General features: G+C 52.4%; 1 protein-coding gene and 1 pseudogene across 5 annotated transcripts in view; one reads left to right on the top strand and one right to left on the bottom strand.

Annotated features, from left to right (window-relative positions):
• The first annotated feature begins 46 nt into the window (after nucleotides 1–46).
• Nucleotides 47–17,439, top strand: ZC3H4 (zinc finger CCCH-type containing 4). Of its 4 annotated transcripts, none has more exons than XM_082333635.1 (15): nucleotides 1,600–2,270; nucleotides 5,666–5,925; nucleotides 8,365–8,584; nucleotides 9,263–9,373; nucleotides 9,622–9,844; nucleotides 10,508–10,653; nucleotides 10,800–10,896; nucleotides 11,001–11,146; nucleotides 11,525–11,641; nucleotides 11,871–11,982; nucleotides 12,389–12,498; nucleotides 12,631–12,989; nucleotides 13,217–13,557; nucleotides 13,736–13,987; nucleotides 14,560–17,439. In XM_082333635.1, exons 2-15 carry the CDS (start codon nucleotides 5,816–5,818, stop codon nucleotides 16,014–16,016), a joined length of 3,801 nt encoding a protein of 1,266 aa, XP_082189761.1. In that variant the 5' UTR covers nucleotides 1,600–2,270; nucleotides 5,666–5,815; the 3' UTR covers nucleotides 16,017–17,439. The 4 variants fall into 4 exon arrangements, with proteins under 4 accessions (XP_082189759.1, XP_082189762.1, XP_082189761.1 ...); XM_082333634.1 differs by lacking the exon at nucleotides 1,600–2,270 and adding an exon at nucleotides 3,836–5,162; XM_082333633.1 differs by lacking the exons at nucleotides 1,600–2,270; nucleotides 5,666–5,925 and adding an exon at nucleotides 47–222.
• Nucleotides 17,440–17,978: 539 nt separating this feature from the next.
• Nucleotides 17,979–18,320, bottom strand: part of LOC309600877 — a 1,771-nt pseudogene continuing 1,429 nt past the window's right edge. The window contains exon 2 of the transcript in view: nucleotides 17,979–18,035. The product of the transcript in view is annotated as an uncharacterized misc_RNA (transcript). The remainder of the gene's footprint in view (nucleotides 18,036–18,320) is intronic.

Below are 18,320 nucleotides of genomic sequence, written 5' to 3'. Positions count from 1 at the left end.
GCCCCCCTTCCCCCCCTCCCCCGTTCGCTTCCCCCCCCCCCCCCCACCGTCCCTCTTGCCCATGGCCGTGGAGAGCCCGAGTGTCCCCCCCGCCGCCGCCGCTTCCCCCCCCAGCCCGCACTCCACCCCCCCTTCTCCGTCCTGCCACCACCACGACAGCGGCAGCTGCAGCCTCCCCCGGCCGCCGCCGCCGCTCCAACACCACCACGGCCCGGACGAAAGGTCCAGTAACCGCCTCTCCCGAGAGCCTCTCTGTCTGTCTGTGTCTGTCTGTCCGGCTCGCCGGACCAGGTTTGGGGGGGGGGTTGGACGGGACGCGGGGCGACCGGTTGGTGGGGGGCCGGGGGGGGGGTGGGGTGGGGTGGGGGGAGGCCAGGGCGCAGGCCTAAGGCGGGCGGGGGGGGGGTAGGCCCGGCTTTGGGGAGGGGGGGGATAAGCGGGGCCCGGAGGGGGGTCTCCGAGGAGGAGGAGGTGGAGGAGGAAGCGGGGCCAGAGGCAGGGACAGCGGGGGATATTTGGGGGGGGGTCCTGGGTAGAGCAGGAGGCCGAGGGAGGAGGAGGAGGGGGCCGCGGCCTGGGTTGAGCCGGGCCCTGAGGGCAGCGTAGGGCCTGGGGTACCACGGTGGGGGGGTGCTGGGGGGGTTTAGAGGGGGTTTATGAGAGGAGCGAGGGTCTGGAGGAGGCCAGGGGGGTCTTAGCTGCTTGGGGGGGCTCCTAGCTGCTTTTTTTTTTTATTATTATTATTTTTTTAAAAAGGGGGGGGGGGGGTCCTTAATGAGGTCTTTAATGACGTTATTTCTCCTGGGCAGCGCTGGCCTCATTAACGTCCCCTTTGTCTTCCTGCTGCTTCTTAAAAATATTCCTTGGCTCAAACAGGGAGCGGCAGGCGGGGGCAGGAAGGTACGGAGGGTTGGGGGTCCGGGGGGGGGTGTTGGGGGGCGATAGCCTCCATCACCCCCCCCTTGGTAGAGAAAGGCTCACCTCCAGTGCTCCAGGTATTAAAAAGTTTAAAAATATATAGAGAGAAATATATATATAAATAGAGAGAGAGAAAGGCTCATCTCCAGTGCTCCAGGTATTAAAAAGTTTAAAAATATATCTAGAGAAATATATATAAAAATAGAGAAAGGCTCACCTCCAGTGCTCCAGGTAGTAAAAAGTTTAAAAATATATCTCTCTCTCCCCCCTCTTTCCTCTGAGATGTATGAAAAGCACCTTCTTCCCCCTCCCCAACATAACTTTAGCCGTTTCCTTTATTAGCACTTCTTTTTAAGTTCATTTTCTTAGTTGAAACCATATAGCCAGAAAGTATCGGCAAAAATAAACAGCTTCAGCATGTATGTCTGGGGAAAAAAAAAAAAAGATAAAAAAAGGGAGGGAGGTTTGCTGCCTTCCCACTCCCCTGGAGGGCAGGTGTGCAGTGCAGAGAGCCGCTTGTACGCATTAGCATGCCTTTGTCTCTGAGGAGGTTTTGTTTTCCATGTGATGCAGGGTTGGGTTGGTAAGTAAGCTCTTTTATTGAATAATTAAATTATACCTTTTCCTGCCTTTCTCCCCCCCCCCACCCCCCTCCTCCTCTCCCTCCCCGCCACCAAATCAGTCCTGAGATCGTCTGCAGGGTACGTTTCGTGTAAGCAGTGAGTTGATCCCGTCTGTGTACAAACCAAGCAGAATTCTCCCCCCTTTGTAATGCCCGATAGAGTTGTGCACCCCGCCGATGTGAATGTTTAAAAGACAAAAAAAGAAAAAAAAAAAAAAGTCACAAAAGCACACAATTTACTCCCAAATATGTCTGTTGTGACGTTTCCAGTTGAAGTAGCACTGAGATGCCTCGGTAAAACTCATACCACTCTGACCCTTGATGCCATCTAGACGTAGGATGTGGATCCATTGCTTTGTCTGCAAACTCCATCCTCATTCCATTACGTTGACTGTAAACCGGCTGCCCCGGGGTGCGGGTCTGCCCGTAAAGCAGAAAAAGATGTTAAAAAAGTTTTGTTAAACAACTCCAAAGTGTGTCAAAAAGAAAAAAAAAGGTGGCAAAAAAGCACCGTTTCCCAAATGTCATCACACATTTTTCCCCCATCCCCATGTACAGCCTCATGTCGGATAATTAGAGAAATTGAAGTACAGTGCAAGCACCCAGTTTGTAACAAATCTCGTTAGCGTCCTCGATTTTCCTTCTCCCTTTCTTTTCCTTTGTCGATCAGGTGCGTTAACGAAAAGCTCAAGTTTCTTCCTCACGCTACTTCACACGATTCAAGTTCGAAGTAAGAACACCATGCACAGTCTTGGGTATTTCTCCCCCTCCAATTAATTTAATTTCTTGGCTTAGTTTTTCCTGGAGACCAAAACCACACACTTTTGCCCCTTTTCATCCAGCTTACATTGTTCTCGGGTGGAAAAAAACCCAGTGTTTCCTCTAAGCACACCGATACAGTTGTCTGAAATTGTGGTGGTTTGCTTCCCTCTTGTCTTGATTCCCTAAAAAAAGAAAGAAAAAGGTGTATACATCTGCTTAAGCTGTAAAATAACGCAAGCACTTGCTAGAGCAAATTAGAGAGCTTTTCGTTATAGACTTAATTGCATTCCAGAAAGGGGTTTTCACATAAAACAATATCCAGTGATGTCTTTTACGCCTTTTTGTCGCTGTTTTGAAATGTTTGTGACGGGACCCTTATGGTCCCTGCACCTTCTGCAGCTTAACTTTACCACAAAATCATAAAGCTGGGATTTTTTTTTTTGCCCCCCCTTCGATCAAAGGTTCACCATCAGAGCTTGAAAACGTTACCGGTCTGGCCAAAATGTCTCTAGTCCAGAGAGAGCGCGACCTCATAGCATCGATTTTCCCCCCTAATATATTCAATTAGTAACTTTGTTGGGTTCTTTATCTAAATGTACGTACATGTTAAGCGTTATACTTCCACTCTTGATCCCGGAAAAATCCAAACTGGTTTTTGATTGTCCGCTGCTAATGGCATAAGCAATTTTTTAATCCATACCAAGATGAGTTGGAAAGGACAGATGCGGTAGAAAAGAAGGAAAATAAGCTGCCGGAAAAGTTTAGGTTCGTTTTCTCCCTGTTGAGGGGCGGAAGAACCAGGAATTGTTCGAATGTCAGGAGTTTTCAGGGATTGTACTGCCAAGTTTACAGGAGTTGTTGACTGGTTCCATAAAGCGAGTAGGTTTTTTTTAATATATATATATATAGTTAAATATTAGCAGTAGGAGTCCAGCTTCTTGTTTGGGGCTTTTCCTCATGCCTTGCTTCCCCTGACCCATTTTTAATCGGGCTTAACCTCCTCCTAACGCTCACGATTTGCTAGAGATTACCTTTTTAATCGTGCAAACACGCAGGCAAGCATTTAACATCGGTACCGTGAGTCGCTCCCTGGAAAATGGGAGCAACTTCTGATAGCGCAGCAAAGCACCCGCCAGGAATCTTTTTTTTTTTGCAGGGACAGGTTTTTTTTTTTTTCCCTAAGAGCGTAATTGTTCGGCTGAGGCTCCTTGGGTCGAGCGAGGCTTTGTTGTACCGGGTTAAAGGAAGGGCTAAAGCAAATCCTAGACCCCAGCGGCTTTTTTTTTTTTCCAGGGCCTGGGACGTATCCCGTTGCTGTGGCATCAGCCGTGCTGTGGCAGCGAGGACGTCAGCGCTCAGCGTTAGGATTTCACTGAAGGATTCGGATAGGAGGAGCGGGAAGGAGCTAACCTGGGAGCAGAGAGGACGTTCAGAATTAGCAGCTGAGTCGAGCCCGTTCCCCGAGAAATCTTTGAGTTGTGACCAAATAGCGCTCGAAAGTTTCCCTTAGTATAAAGATCGCTTAAAAACACGGGTTTTAGGGATGTCAGGAGGAGGATTTGCCCCAGTTACAGCCAGGAGCGGGCTAAAGGGGTCTCTCTCCAAGCCTCGTATAAATTAATACAACATATTTGTCACCATAATGAAAAAAACAACCCCCAAACCCCAACTGTATAGAGGATATAAAAAGCTGATAAATTTGAAGGACTTCTGCCCTAGTCCGCGCAGTTTGAATGAGGCAGCGTGGCCCCGCTGCCTTCAAAGCGGTGCTCCTTTTATTTCTTGATTGATGTATTTCCCCTGGTTTCCACTTGGAATAAAATGGAAGGCGGCCGCACTGGCGGGCCGGAGGAGAGCTTAGTTCCTTTGGGATTATTCCTGGAATAATCAGTGTTTTGGTGAAAGAATAGAGATCTCACTGAATAATTTTCCTCCGGTGCGGAGCGTGCAGGTGTGATGCTGGGGTAGGATACGTTTCCTCCGAGCAAGTCGGTGGCGAGGCAGTAAACTTCTGCTGAAGCGTTAAATGTGTGATTAATAACCTTTAGCTGGACGTAGCGGTCACTCTGAAAAGCCTGGCCTTGCGTTTTCACGAGAAAATAATGCAGAGAATGAGCAAAAACGACACGTCTGTCCTAAAAAGAGCGAAATTCCACTCAAAGCAGCGCCATATCCCTGCCGCGCTGTACGGGCGGAGGGGTCTGGTTTTAAATCCCGCTCTGAAATAGGTTGTGGAGAGTTGTTCTCGGCCGGGATGATCCGCTCTCGCCAAAAAACCCACTCCCCCTCGAGCTCAGCCAGTTGGTTTACGGTTAATTTTCAGGTTTTAATTGGTTTTATTGAGTTTACGATTTTAATTTGCCATCTGATAAGTCCCCCCCCCACCTGCCCTGCCATGGAGTACGCTGTCAAATACATCAGATTATTAAAAATCAACTTTAAACTCTCACGGTCGCTCAGCTTGAGGCAGAAGGTGTCTGTCCTAAAGATACGCACGCGTGTGCGCAGCTTAAGTCCCCGTCAAGCATTTTACTTAAAATCACGTAAAATTAGAAGCCAACATTCGCTTATCGTCAGATTCAATTGCGCGGATTCGCAATCCGGTGACTTCCAGAGCGTTTGCGCTTTATTTTCAAAGCCTTCCCGCTGCATCGCTCGGGAAAAAAAAAAACCATTTTCACCCCCTCCGTGCTTTACATTCCTCAAAGTTAAACCTTTGTACACGAACCCCCTTCCCTGCTCTCGGCATCCGTGGATCCGCTCCGGCAAAACCAGATCACGCACCGGGGCGGCCGATTTCACGCTCAGCTGCACCTCTTGTGCAAAAAGCCGCCGTATAAAGGAAGGTTTCTTCCAGCAGGTCGGCTATTAAATAGGGTTTTATTTTTATTGGGGTATTGTATAGAGGTTATTCCGAGGTACGTGTCTGTATAGAGCAGGTGAGAGCGCACAGAGCTCTTTCTTTTCTTAAAACCAGTAAAAAACCACTTGTGTTTTTCCAAGGATGGGAGCCAAGAGGTTTATTTTCGACGGGGTTTCTTTCAGGTGTAAGGAGCACGGAGCAATAATATCCTTAATAGGGTTAGGAGGGTGTATCAGCTATAACTGACAGTAAATCCGCCGTCTAGGCCGCTCATTTGTCGCTTCGTTACACTCATTTCCAAATTTAACAAAGCCTCAGCTGTATAAAGTGACATAATGTATTTTAAGATAATGTTTTAATTCTTGCGCTGTTCTTCAGTAGCAAAAACCCACTGAATTTTCTCGTAACGCCGTCATTCCTACTGTTTCTCCCCTAGCAAAGCGCTCAGGCTGTCGGTATGGCAGGATAACGATTGGAAAGGGCTTTTGTTTTTTTTCCAGGCGTCGTCACCGCCGTGTTACGTCATTGCCGTGGCGCTGAGGTCACAAACGCCGCGCGGCAGCCGGCGTGGGTCCTTCCGTGAGGATGCGTGCTGCGCCGGGGACCGTCCCCTATAGATCAGGCGGGCAGGAGCGATAGGAAAGCCCGAGATGAGCGCGGATTCGGGGAAGAATTTTCCCCCAGTCAGTGTTTTCTGCAATACCAATAGTTGCTTAACAGACATGGCTTCTTCACCGCATACCCGCAGCGACTCTCCACGGTGAGCCGTCCCCCGAAAATGCGCAACCTTGCTTTAATTGCTTTAATTTTTGTTTCCATCCAGCCTTAGAAATCGTTCGGTTCAAACGCCCGCGCTCGCCGGTTGCCGTGTTTCAAAATGCCTCCCTTTCGTTGTGTTTAAAACCATTAGGCAAAGTCAATGCTTCCGTAATACTTGCCCGAAACTTTTCAGAGCGCTTTCCCCAGCGCTAAATAAGCCCCTCTGAGAGGCTGATGTATCGTTTCTGGCCCAAACCTACTCAAATCCGGCAGAACTGGAGTTAAAAAACGGCAGGAGATGATATTGCCCGTCTTACGATGTCGTTTGGTATCTAAGCGTCTATATAATCAGACTTCCCTTCTTTAGGAGATGCGCGTTGATTAAATAATTAATACGCATCTGCTAAACAGCTCCGCGATCGTTTTGAGGGTTCGGCCTCATCCCGTCGCTTGGTGCTTTTCAAATAATCCTTGCAACGGCCGCAAAATTTTTACGCTTTGGAGCCTTTTCGGTCCTCGTTTCTGTAACCACGGCGAATTTAAGAGCGCGATTGTCGATGGGGACGCGGCTCCAGGGGCGTAGCCTCCTCTAAACCTCGATATCGGACCGGAGCAACTCAAGGCAGGGTAAAAGCACCTGTGCTATCCAAACCGAAGGCTAATTATCGCTCCTGAAAAATTGCAATTAAGGCGTTTAGCGGCACGCGTTCGTTCCTCTCTGAAGGCAGCGAGCGATCGCGATCCCCAGCCGGCGAGGCCTTCTGGGAGAGGGTAAATGACGCTGATGTCAACGGAGCCATGCCGAAGGGAATAGCCTTTTTTTTTTTTTTTTTTTGGCAAAGACGTATGGCGCGAGGGCGTTTATCGGGCCGCAGCGGGCTTTAGAGCAGCTCCTCGTTTCCTACGAGCCTGGCCCGGGCCCGGGCCGAGCTGCGTCGGTGTTTCGCTTCGCTGTGCTCGCTAGTAGGTTGCTGGAAACTGGATCCAGAAAGCTGGTGGCATTTCTAGTTTGAAATCCGTTTATTGATGAACCTGTCCCTCTGGGGAAAGGAGAGAGGCTTTGGCAGGACTTTTATTTCAGTATTTAAATACGCGGATATTTAAATTCCTTTCCGTCAGCTTCTTTTGTTTCCGTTTTTGCTTTGTGCTGAGCCCGAGTTTCTCAGGTCTTGTTCCAAAACTGATCTCGCTGAACACAAACACCTGAAGGATGCTGCGTTCCTGCGACGGAAGTCGTGGCCGCTGATACTCGCCTTTAAAACTTGTATATACCCCTAGGAATTACGCGTCAGGGTTAAGAGCTTCGTGAGTCATACTTAAGCGAGCTTGATTTTGGAGCTAGTCTGTTATTAAAATGGTGCGAGCGCAAACAAAAACAAGAGGGGAGCTTTGCATCGGAGTCGGACCGGGCGGCTGGATGCGAGCGTTTGCTCTCCGCGATGCCGAAACCTCCCCGGGATGCTTCCGTTAACGCTGGTTTTTGTAGGTTTTTTGATGTGTTTGGGGAAATAATTCAGTTTTTCTTGGCTTTTTTGGTTAACGTAACCTGAAGTTAACAGGTCAGCTCGCTCGTGCAGCACGGCTTTTTCCAAATGCCGTTCCTAAACCCCATTTCAGCTCCTTAATTGTTGTTTGTGAACCACCGTGACGTATATAAACAAGCCGGCGTTTATGTTTTTAATTATAGCTTACCTTAAATGAAAAGGGAGGAGGAGACCCCACTCTTGTTTTAAATCACGCGGCGACAAACTGGGGACCTGTCGGGAGAGAAGGAAAAGGCAGGAGCTGATTGAACCCGTGCTGTAACACACATTTAATCCGTTACGAGGTCGTAAAAAGTTTCTCGTAACCCGTATCCCCGTAATTTTGAGTTGAATTTAATTGAGTGAGGCTTGGGGAATCCTCTTGGGGAAGTTTCAGATTTGCTTTATCACCTCCGCTAACCACAGCGGTGGGTGAACGGTAGCAGGAGGCAGAGAGAGTGGAAAGAACTGGGCGCACCTCTCTAGATTGGGCAAACCAACGCGGTATTTACTTATTCTTGTCTTCTGGAGGACCAACTGTTTTATTAAAACATCGATTTCGGTTCTTGCAGCGGACCGAACCTTTTATCAAAGCACCAATTTCCCTTCTGGGAGTGGATTTGCGCTAATGGCCTGCGAAAGTTTGAACGCCATAACGTTGTGGCTTCGGTTTGTTGTTTGCGAGATGCTTCTTCGCCGTGTTTAACTCCAGGCTGAGCGAGAGCTTGAGCAGATTTCGGTGGCAGAGACGAACAGAATCGGTCTTTGCGGTCAGATATTTAAAACCGCGGTAGTTAGGAATTTGGGAACGCTTTGGGAGCCGAGCGCCTGGCTGGCTGGTGAGCGGAGTAAGCGGGTTTTCTTTTCTTTTTTTTATTTTGAATCAGGGGAATTAAACGCGCCTGTCTGCTTTACAGGGAGGATGGAGAACTGGAAGAAGGGGAGCTGGAGGACGACGGAGGGGAGGAGGCGCAGGATCCCTCCGAATCTCAAGAGAGAGGTCGGAGGGAGAAAGGGGAGAAGCACCACAGCGATTCAGATGACGAGAAGGCCCATCGACGGATGAAGCGCAAGCGTCGGAAAGAGAGAGAGAAAGAGAAGAGGAGATCCAAGAAGAAAAGGAAATCCAAACACAAGGTGAGCCATGCGCTGCTTTTGCCTCCCGGGTCCTGCGGGATCCCGGCTCCCGTCTGCCTTCCTCTGCCGTCAGGCATCTCCAGGGAATTCCTCCTCTAACATTACTATGGGTGGTTTGAGGCTCTTCCCCTAAGGATAATTGCGAGGTGGGAGCGCTCGCAGGATTTCTCGGGGTTCAGCTCCTTAACGCCTTCCTCCTCCGAGGACGGGCAAGCACAGCAGCGGGGCACCGAGGTCCGCAGGTAGAAGGATACAAATGCTGCAGCGCTCTCGTCCGTCTGAGGACGCAGAGCAGACAGAAAACAGGTTTTGAGTTAGGGAATTACTTTGCTCGTTACTTTTGAGTTAGGGAATTACGTTGGAGTTAGGTATTTACCTCAAAGCGGGTTGCAGACTGCCGTATTTGCAAAATCAAGGATGTTCGTTACTGAAGTTCCAAGAATTTCTGGAGCGCAGGAGGCGTATCGTGTTTGTCTTCGTTAGATAACCCGCTAGCAGGCTTCCAGTGTGTAATTCAGGCAAGATTTTGTGAAACAAAAACTGGGTTTCCTAAAAAAGAAAATAGACAAAGGGAGACTTAGTCGTGTTGTACAGAAGGGCCAGAGGCCTGGCAGCAGCGTCGGAGTCGGAGCTGGCCCGTAATCAAATTGCACCGCGCGTTTGTTCCTTGCCTCGCAGCGCCACGCTTCTTCCAGCGATGACTTCTCCGATTACAGCGAGGACTCGGACTTCAGTCCTGGTGAAAAGGGACACAGAAAATACAGGGAATACAGCCCTCCCTACTCTTCCGTAAGTACCCGCCAGCGGACAGGGAAGGGGAAGCCGCTCTCTGGCTCAGAGCCGCTGCAAGATTTGAGCGCAGGTGCCCGGCTAGCTCCATCTACGGGCCGCACGCTTTAGCTCTGGTCCTTTAGCCTGTTTATTTTTCACCTCGCTGTTCTTTGTTAGGGTTTTTTATTAATGATTTTTAAAAATTTAAGTCATGATACCGGGTTTGAGACATTCCTTCATCCCTAACCTCTCTGCTTTTCCCAAAGTCCCACCAGCAGTATCCGTCCTCTCACAGCGCTCCCATGCAAAAGAAGAGCTACTCTAAAATGGAGAGCAAGAATTACGGCATGTATGAGGACTACGAGAACGAGGAGTACGGTCAGTACGAGGGGGAGGAGGACGAAGATCTAGGGAAGGAAGATTACGATGACTTTGCCAAAGAGCTGAATCAATACCGGAGAGCAAAGGAAGGCTCCCACCGGGGGCGAGGTACGTTTCGACGTTCCTTTCTTCACCGTATCTCCGACGCTCGTTACCCGCAGCTCGTTTAGCTGGTCTGCGGCCGAATAAGGCCCGACACGTGCGGGAAGCTTCCTGAAGGTGAACCGCGGAGAGCCAATGGCCTAAACCGCTCAGCGGTGTTAGTTTGCGACAGGGGAAAGCGTTGTTTCCTCTTTTCCGCTCCGAGGGGAACGTTCAGATCCCCGTGGATAATTTAATGTTTTAAATAAGCATTCTTCTTGCTGGCGTAGATCGTTTTAAAAGCACGTAAGCGGTTGAAAATGGGATAAAATAAAACAAAGCGTTTATACGAAAGGAAAAGGCAGTCGAGCGGTAGCGTAACGAGTCTGATATCATCGCTTCTGGAGGACGCAGGTCTACGTTACCGGTCTAACATCCCTGTGCAGCAGCTAACGTGGTCGCACGGCATTGCTTTTTTTTAAAAAAGGTTATCATTTGGCTTCGGAAAACTCCGTTCTTTTAGCATATTAAAAGCTGATTCACTTAGAAACAAGGTTTTAAGATGCCACTAATCCCGTACTGAAAGGTTATTATTTATTTTGCCTTCTCTGGCATATTATTGTGCTTTGTTAATGGCCCTGAGGGGTGAAACGCAGCACAAAGCCGACCCCGTCCCCTTCGTTTCGCCAGGTGGCCGCGGCCGAGGCAGAGGGTACCGAGGGCGAGGCGGCAGAGGGGGAATGAGAGGAGGCCGAGGCATGGGCCGAGGGAACCGAGGGCGAGGCAGAGGCGACCACCCCGAGGAAGAGGAGGAAATGTATGACGAAGAGATGGAAGTAAGTCCCGAGCCTCTGACCTCCTCCCGGGGAACCACGGAGGCGAGCGAATGTTCTTTTTCGCCATCGGGGCGCCTGCGTTTGAGGGGGAACCGGGCCGCGCTTCATCCCCGCTCGCTAAAGGCACCCATCTTTCTCGTTTGCAGTACTGCGATAACGAGGAGCCCATGGGCGATGACGAGTACGACGACTACTCGAAAGAGCTGAATCAGTACCGCAGGAGTAAGGAGAATCGTGGACGGGGTGAGTGGGGTAACGAGCTGCGCCGCGACGGTCCCTGCTTTCCGCTCGCTCTCGCTCGCTTCTTACGGAAGGAGAGAAATGAGAAACGAGGGGGCCTGTTTCAGGTTTAAATCGAGGACGTGGTCGTGGCCCCAGAGGAAGAGGAAATAAAGGAATGGGCAGAGGACGAGGCAGAGGTGGAAACAGAAGTGGAATGGGGAAAGGAGGTGGAATGAACGAAGACGACGATTACTACGATGAGGACATGGGGGTAAGGAGCTCTCTAACGGCTTGCTGCAAGTGCTGGCTGCCCCCCTTTCCGCCATCCCCCTCCGTCAATCCAGTCAGGCTTCGAAGAAAGCCTTCGCAGGAGCGAAAAAACCAAACGCGTCTTCCCCGGGATCCACAAAAGTTGTCCCGTCTCCGAAGGGGACGGATGTTTTGGATTCCGATCCGCTGACGGGTCCCTCGAGCCGTGCTCAGGAGCCTGCTAGGCTCAGCGCGCTTGTCTTCGCCTCCCTTTTTCATCCCAAATCTCAGTGTTTTTCCCTCTCGGAGACAGCCGCGTAGGAAGTTTTAATTTCTCTCATGTGATCCGTTGCTTTGTATTTCAACATCTTTGTCAATTCATATAATCTGCTTCCGATAGGATGGAGGAGGTGGTGGTGGAAATTACCGGCGGAACGACCACGACAAACCCCACCAGCAGTCGGATAAGAAAGGGAAAGTGATCTGCAAATACTTTGTGGAAGGCAGATGTACCTGGGTAAGGGAATCATTCAAGAATATCGCTGTAGATCTCTTTATACGCACGCGGAACGGTCGCCGAAGCGTCAGGTCCGGGTTTTAACCCATCTCGGGGAGGGATTCCTGCCTCCCAGGAGCGTTTTGGGAAGGGTCCACCTCTCCCTGTCCGGCCTAGGTGTGTTCCGGGCTGCTGACAAACGCCTTTGCGCTTCCAGCTGCTAACGCGCCGTCGTGTTGTTTCCCAACAGGGCGACCACTGCAATTTCAGTCACGACATTGAACTACCAAAGAAACGGGAACTGTGCAAGTTCTACATCACCGGCTACTGCGCCAGGGCTGAAAACTGCCCTTACATGCATGATATCCTTTCGCTTTTTACCGGTTTATTCAGCCAGCCTTAAATCAGTGCCGTTTACTCTGCGTAGATGCACGTGGGGGGGGATCGGGGGGGACAAAAAAAAGGCCGTTCCTGGGCAACGCGTCCTCCGCTGACAGGCTGAACGACCGGGGCCGCAGACAGCCCTCCCGGTTCCTTCTTAGCCTCACCGTTCCTGTTGAAGAAATGAGGTTTGTGGCCGTTGCACCTGCAGAAGACGACGGCAGAAAGGAAAGCGGGGTGTTTCTGGCAACGGTAGTTTAATATCAGTGTCGTGACCGCGAAAATCCTCCGCGGTGAGAGCCGCATTTCAAAGCGAAAAGCGTCTATAGCCTCTCCGGCTGTAGGAATAACTCGCTGGTGGGGTTTATTCTCCTTAATAAATGCTACGGGACTTCCCTTGCAAGCTGTTCCACACCACGGGCAACTGTATCAACGGGGATGACTGCATGTTTTCCCACGATCCGCTCACCGAGGAGACGCGGGAGCTTCTGGACAAGGTACGGGGCGGGTGTTAACGCGGGTTCACCCTCTGTTTTTCTTCCGTGGAAGCAGATCCCGCGGGTGGAGAGGATTTCTGGAGCGTGTCGGGCGAGCTCCGCGGATCCGTTCTTACTCCTTTGTCTTCCCAGATGCTGGCGGATGATGCAGAAGCAGGCGCTGAGGATGAGAAAGAAGTGGAAGAGCTAAAGAAACAGGGCATCAATCCTCTCCCCAAACCACCCCCGGGGGTCGGCTTGCTGCCAACGCCTCCTCGCCCTCCCGGCCCGCCAGCTCCAACCTCTCCGAACGGGAGACCGATCCCCGGCGGCCCTCCTCCTCCTCCGCCGCCACCGCTTCCACCGCCGGGGCCTCAGATGCCGCCGCCGATGCACGAGCCTCTCTCGCCGCAGCAGTTGCAGCAACAACAGGACATGTATAAAAAGATTCCCTCGCTGTTTGAGATCGTCGTACGGCCGACCGGGCAGCTGGCGGAGAAGCTGGGCGTGAGGTGAGCGTCACCATCTCCCGGTAGCGGGGAGAAGGACGGGGACGGCAGATTTTTGCGTCCGACGAGGAGCTCTGCCCCGACGCAGCCGCTGACGGCGGGCGCGAGCGCATAGAAAAGAGGTTGCTCTCCGTTTTTGGCTCCGGCGCGGCTGCTGCTGCTCGGGTCCGTCCCTCCAGAAGCGGCGAGCGTGCGTTAAAACTAAATTTCCTTCTCTTTTTCTCTTTCAGGCACCCAGGCCCACCTCCCCCCAGGTTCCCCGGGCCAGGAGGACCCCCCGGACCAATGCCTGGACCCATGCACCCCGACATGCACCCCGATATGCACCCAGACATGCACCCCGACATGCACCCCGACATGCACCCCGACATGCACCCCGACATGCCGATGGGTCCGGGAATGAATCCCGGCCCTCCGATGGGGCCCGGACCCCCCATGATGCCCTACGGACCGGATGATTCCCCCCACTCCGGCATGATGCCGCCCGTCCCACCGCCGCAAGGTTTCTACGATAATTTTTACCAGCAGCAAGAAGGCCTGGAGATGGATCACGGCATGATGGGAGACCCAGGTACGTCCCAAAAATCTACCGGGATCGGCTCGTACGCGCTTCGCCGGACACGCCGGCTCGGAGAGGGGTCGTTCCCGGGATCCCCGGGCACAGCGGCAGGCCGAGAGGGGGAAAAAATCGGGTTGTTTTTCGCAGCTTTGAGATTTTCTTTTAACACGCGATGCTCTTTCCTCGGCAGAAGACTACGGTGGGTACGAGGACATGGAAGGGCCTCCGGGAGAGCACATGTTTCCCGATCCCTCCTTGGATCACGATGCCTTGTGCGAAGGAGGCCCGCCCGGCTTAGCGAAACCGCCGGGCAGCATTCCCGATTTCATGCCGTCGGCGCAAAGAGCGCTTTACTTGCGGATCCAGCAGAAGCAGCAAGAGGAAGAGGAGCGAGCTCGGAGGCTAGCCGAGAGCAATAAGCAGGACCGTGAAAACGAGGAAGGCAAGTGGCAAAATAGATTTTTTTTCCGTTCAAATCCGGGCGCGTGGATGGGGATAACTCGGATCTGCTTCGCTTTCTACCCACCCAGAGGTGCGATTTCCGAAAAAGAGGGGGCTGTGGGAGAAATGGGGGTGGTGGGGAGGAATTCTTTAGGGAACGAGGGGTGCCGAGTGCCTCGGAGAAAAGCGGCAGCCGAAAGGGCGCGTCGCTGGTGAAGGAAGGGGAGCGGGTCTGCCGAAGAAACGGGAACGGCTGGCCAGAAGGTGAAGGAGATAGGGTTGCTGGCTTCAGTTGTGGTGCAATCGGGAGTCTGCTGCAGACAGGAGGAAGAGGAAGAGAGGGATGCTTACGGCTCTCCGGTAATTTGGACTGCGAAAACGAGAGCGGGGAGGGCCGAGGCTCTCCCGCGTCGTCCCCCGTTTTCGGCCAAAGACGGGGACGGCTGGGAATTGGAGCAGCGTTGAGTTGAGAGGGGAGCGGAGAGGCGTTTTGGGGACCTTCTCGTCGGCGTCGCGGCTTAACCGTGCTTTAATTGCCTTTTATCAACGGCTTTCTCTTCTCCCCCCTCCCAGGCGATACCGGGAACTGGTATTCCAGCGACGAAGACGACGGTGGAAGTAGCGTCACCTCCATTTTGAAAACCCTGAGGCAGCAGAGCTCCGGCAGACCTCACGCCCAACCCTCCCACGGAGAAATCGGGCCGCCCTCCGGCGTCAGCGACCCTCGCCTGCAAAAAGCCCAAGCGGGAGGGAGCGGTCGTCCCGCCGATCCGCGTTTACGAGATCCCAGGCTTTCCCGAAACGCCGACCTTTCCGTCCCGGCTCTCCCCGGGGATTCGGGACCCACCGACCCCAGGCTCGCGCGACACATTCCCTCCTCCGCCCCCAAACCAGAAGCTCCTCATTCCAGCGGCGTCGGCGGTCAGAAACCCCCCCTGCTTCCCGACGAAGAAGAAGGGGAAAGGGCTCTACGGGATAAACCCGTCACCATCCCGCTGGATGCTCTCCCGGGCCATTCCCTGCGGGATCCTCGCTCCCAGCTGCAGCAGTTCAGTCACATCAAGAAGGACGTCGTCCTCAACAAACCCAACTTTGCCCGGATGATCCTGTGGAGCCCGGAGGATCTGATTCCGCTACCGATCCCAAAGCAAGAGTTTATTCCCGTCCCGGCTGCCCTTCAATCCATGCCTACCCTCGATCCGCGTCTTAACAGACCCCAAACGGGGCTTTCCGATCCCAGGCAGAGGGGGGGAACCGCGTCGGGGGACGCCGGTTCCTCTTCGGGCACCGGTCTCCCCGATTTCGAGCTCCTGTCGAGGATATTAAAGACTGTGAACGCCGCCGGCAGCCCGTCTTCCAGCCAGAGCGACAAACCCAGCGACCCTCGGATGCGGAAAGCCCCCGCCGATCCCAGGTTACAAAAATCCGCGGAAACGGGGGTTTCTAGAGTCGCTAAAACGGCAGAAGCGGCGCCCGCCGGCGACGCCGCCCCGGCTATCGCTCCCTACGACCCTCGGCTGCTGACGGCCGGCGGGTTGAGCAAAGGCAGCGGGCAGAGCAGCGTGCTGAGCGCCATCAGCTTGTACGATCCCAGGACTCCGAGCTCGGGCAGCAAAGCTTCCGAGTCTCCTACCGACGGCAACTCATCCTCAAAATCCTCCGATTCCGGCAAAACGGCGGGTAAAACCAAGGAACCCCTTTTCGTCCGACGATCGGCTTTGGATCAACCCGAATCGGAAAAAACGACCGCCGAATCCGCTACGGACAGGTACAACAGCTATAACCGGCCTCGACCCAAAACCGCCGCCGCCGCCGTCGTTCCCCCTGCCCAAGAAACGGCCCCGCAACCCGGGGTTCACAACCTCCCCGTCCCTTCCGTTTACGGCATGGTCAAACAAAGCGCCAAATCGGGAGCGGGAAGCCCGTTCGCGGGGAACAGCCCGGCGCAGGACGGCGACCAGCAAGACGCCGCTTCCCTTAAAGACGTCTTTAAGGGTTTTGATCCCACGGCTTCCCCTTTCTGCCAGTAGTATTAAAAAAAACATCCAAAAAAAAATCAAAACCAGCCCCAAAAACCAAACCCTGCCTCTGCTCCGTGCATCGAATTAGCAGCGCGCAGTCGGTAATTTGATTTATTTGGGAGTTTTGGGTTCTTTTCTTTTGTTTTAATTCCATTAGCGCTCAACTTTAGCCATAGAACGTGTATATAAATCTCCGTTTCTGCTGGAACTAAAGCGCGTTGCCCAAACCGCGTTTTAAAAGAAGAATCAACGTCTCCCTCCGCGATAACAACCAGCCTTTTCTTTATTTTAGCGCTTTTTCCCCCCCCCCCCCATAAAAAAAAAAACCACCCCGCACCCGATCGAAATCACCCCCGGGGCGGGGGAAACCAATCGCGTTTCAAACCCGACCTCGGAGGAAAAAAAAAATTACCGCGATTTCTTAATTTCTCGCTTTCGAAAGCCGCGCCGATGCCTCGCGGGCTTCATTTTTACACCGGAATTAACTACAAAAATAATAAAAAAAAAACCTTTGTATTATAGTCTTTTTCTAAAATTCTGCTGGGGCGACCGGGAATAACCATGAGGAAAAAGAAAAAGCCACAACCCCCCTCCTCAAAAAACCAAGAAAAACCATGTGAAATCGCTTTTGTAATCGTGGGGAGGGGGCGTTTTGGGTCCTTTTGGCTTTTTTTTTTTATCGGATTTCAATATTTTTATGCCGCTTCTTGGAGATTTTTCCAAGGCCTCGGAGATTTTTCAAGGCCTCGGAGATTTTTCAAGGCCTCGGAGATTTTTCAGGGTCGAGAAGGTGCCGAAATATTGACGGCCCCCCCCAAGTTGCGCAGTCGACCGCGAAAATCCCCCCCCCAAAAACCAGAAAGAAACAAAAAATTGTATTATCGCCATTAAATTATTCATCGCAAATCAGATTTCGCTCGTTTTGCAACCCAAAAAGGGGATTTTCCCCCCCAAAATTAAGCGGGTTTGCGCTCGGAGGCTCTCGGTGCCTTTTTCCCCCCCCCGCATCGCGGAGAATCGTCCTTCCCGCCGCGGAAAAAGATCGGAAAAGGGACTTCAACCCCATTCCCGGCTGGAAAAATCACCGGCGATACAACCGAAAGCGGGAAAAAAAAACCCCACGCGTGGAAAAACCGCCGCGTTTTGGGGGAAAAACCCCGCATTTCTGAGCAGGTAACCGCCGCCGCGCCAAAAAAACCCTAAAAATGGTTCTTTTTCAGCGAGAAAACTCATTTTTTTCCCTCGCTCCTTCACATTTCCGCTGAGTTTTTCGCACCCATCGCCCCCCAAAACTATTTTTCCCTCGGCGTTTCCAGCGTCCGGGCTTTGGAACGGGGAAAAAACCCAAAAAAAACCCTGAACTTTTTGTAAAATGACTTAATATTATTTTATTTTATAGGGATTTCCAAATAAAACCAGCTATCGAAGCCGGGCGGGAGGGGGGCGGGTTTATTTTTTTCCACCTGCCGGAGGTTTCGAAGAAGAACGATTGTAATAAAGGTGTAAATAATTGTTTCGGAGTCGCGGTCGTTGATGGAAATCCCTGGATTTTGCCCCAAAATTGGGATGGGGTGGGGGGGGGTTCCCTTTTTTTCCCCTTTTTCCCCCCTTTTCCCCTTTTTTACCCCTTTTCCCCCTTTCCCCCCCCCTTTTTTTTCCCCTTTTCCCCCCTTTTCCCCCCCCTTTTTTCCCCCCCCTTTTTCCCCCCCTTTCCCCCCTTTTTTCCCCCTTTTTTGCCCCCTTTCCCCCCCTTTTTTTCCCCTTTCCCCCCCCTTTTCCCCCTTTTTTTCCCCTTTCCCCCCCTTTTCTTCCCCTTTTTCCCCCCCTTTCCCCCCCTTTTTCCCCCCCTTTTCCCCTCCCTTTTTCCCCCCTTCCCCCCCTTTTTTCCCCCTTTTCCCCTTTTTTTCCCCCTTTTCCCCTTTTTTTCCCCCTTTTTCCCCCCCTTTTCCCCCCTTTTTTTGGGGGTGTTTTCTAAATTCCAGTGAGGAAGCGATGGTGGAGCGGCAGCACCCCGGGGTTTGGGGGTGCCTGGGGGGGGGGTTGGGGTGAAGGTGGGGGGTTTTGGGGTGAATGGGGGGGGTGTATGGGGATTTTTGGGGTGAATCTCGGGGGTTTTGGGGTGAAGGTGGGGGGTTTTGGGGTGGGTTTTGGGGTGTCTGGGGGGTTTGGGGGTGAATCGGGGGGGATTTGGGGTGGGGGTCCAGGGTTTTGGGGTGAATGGGGGTGTATGGGGATTTTGGGGTGAATCTCGGGGGTTTTGGGGTGAATGTGGGGGGTTTTGGGGTGCTGGGGGTGCAGGTGGGGGGGTGTATG

This window comes from Platalea leucorodia (assembly GCF_965183815.1).
Source record: "Platalea leucorodia genome assembly, chromosome: 26".
NCBI classification, from domain to species: Eukaryota; Metazoa; Chordata; class Aves; order Pelecaniformes; family Threskiornithidae; genus Platalea; species Platalea leucorodia.
This window is presented reverse-complemented; position numbering and strand designations above follow the sequence as displayed.

Coding starts and splice junctions, on each gene's coding strand:
- ZC3H4 (XM_082333633.1), top strand. CDS start 62: ATGGCCGTGGAGAGCCCGAGTGTCCCCCCCGCCGCCGCCGCTTCCCCC. Junction 223..8,364: donor CACCACGGCCCGGACGAAAG/GTCCAGTAACCG, acceptor TCTGCTTTACAG/GGAGGATGGAGAACTGGAAG. Junction 9,845..10,507: donor AGGCTCCCACCGGGGGCGAG/GTACGTTTCGAC, acceptor TCGTTTCGCCAG/GTGGCCGCGGCCGAGGCAGA.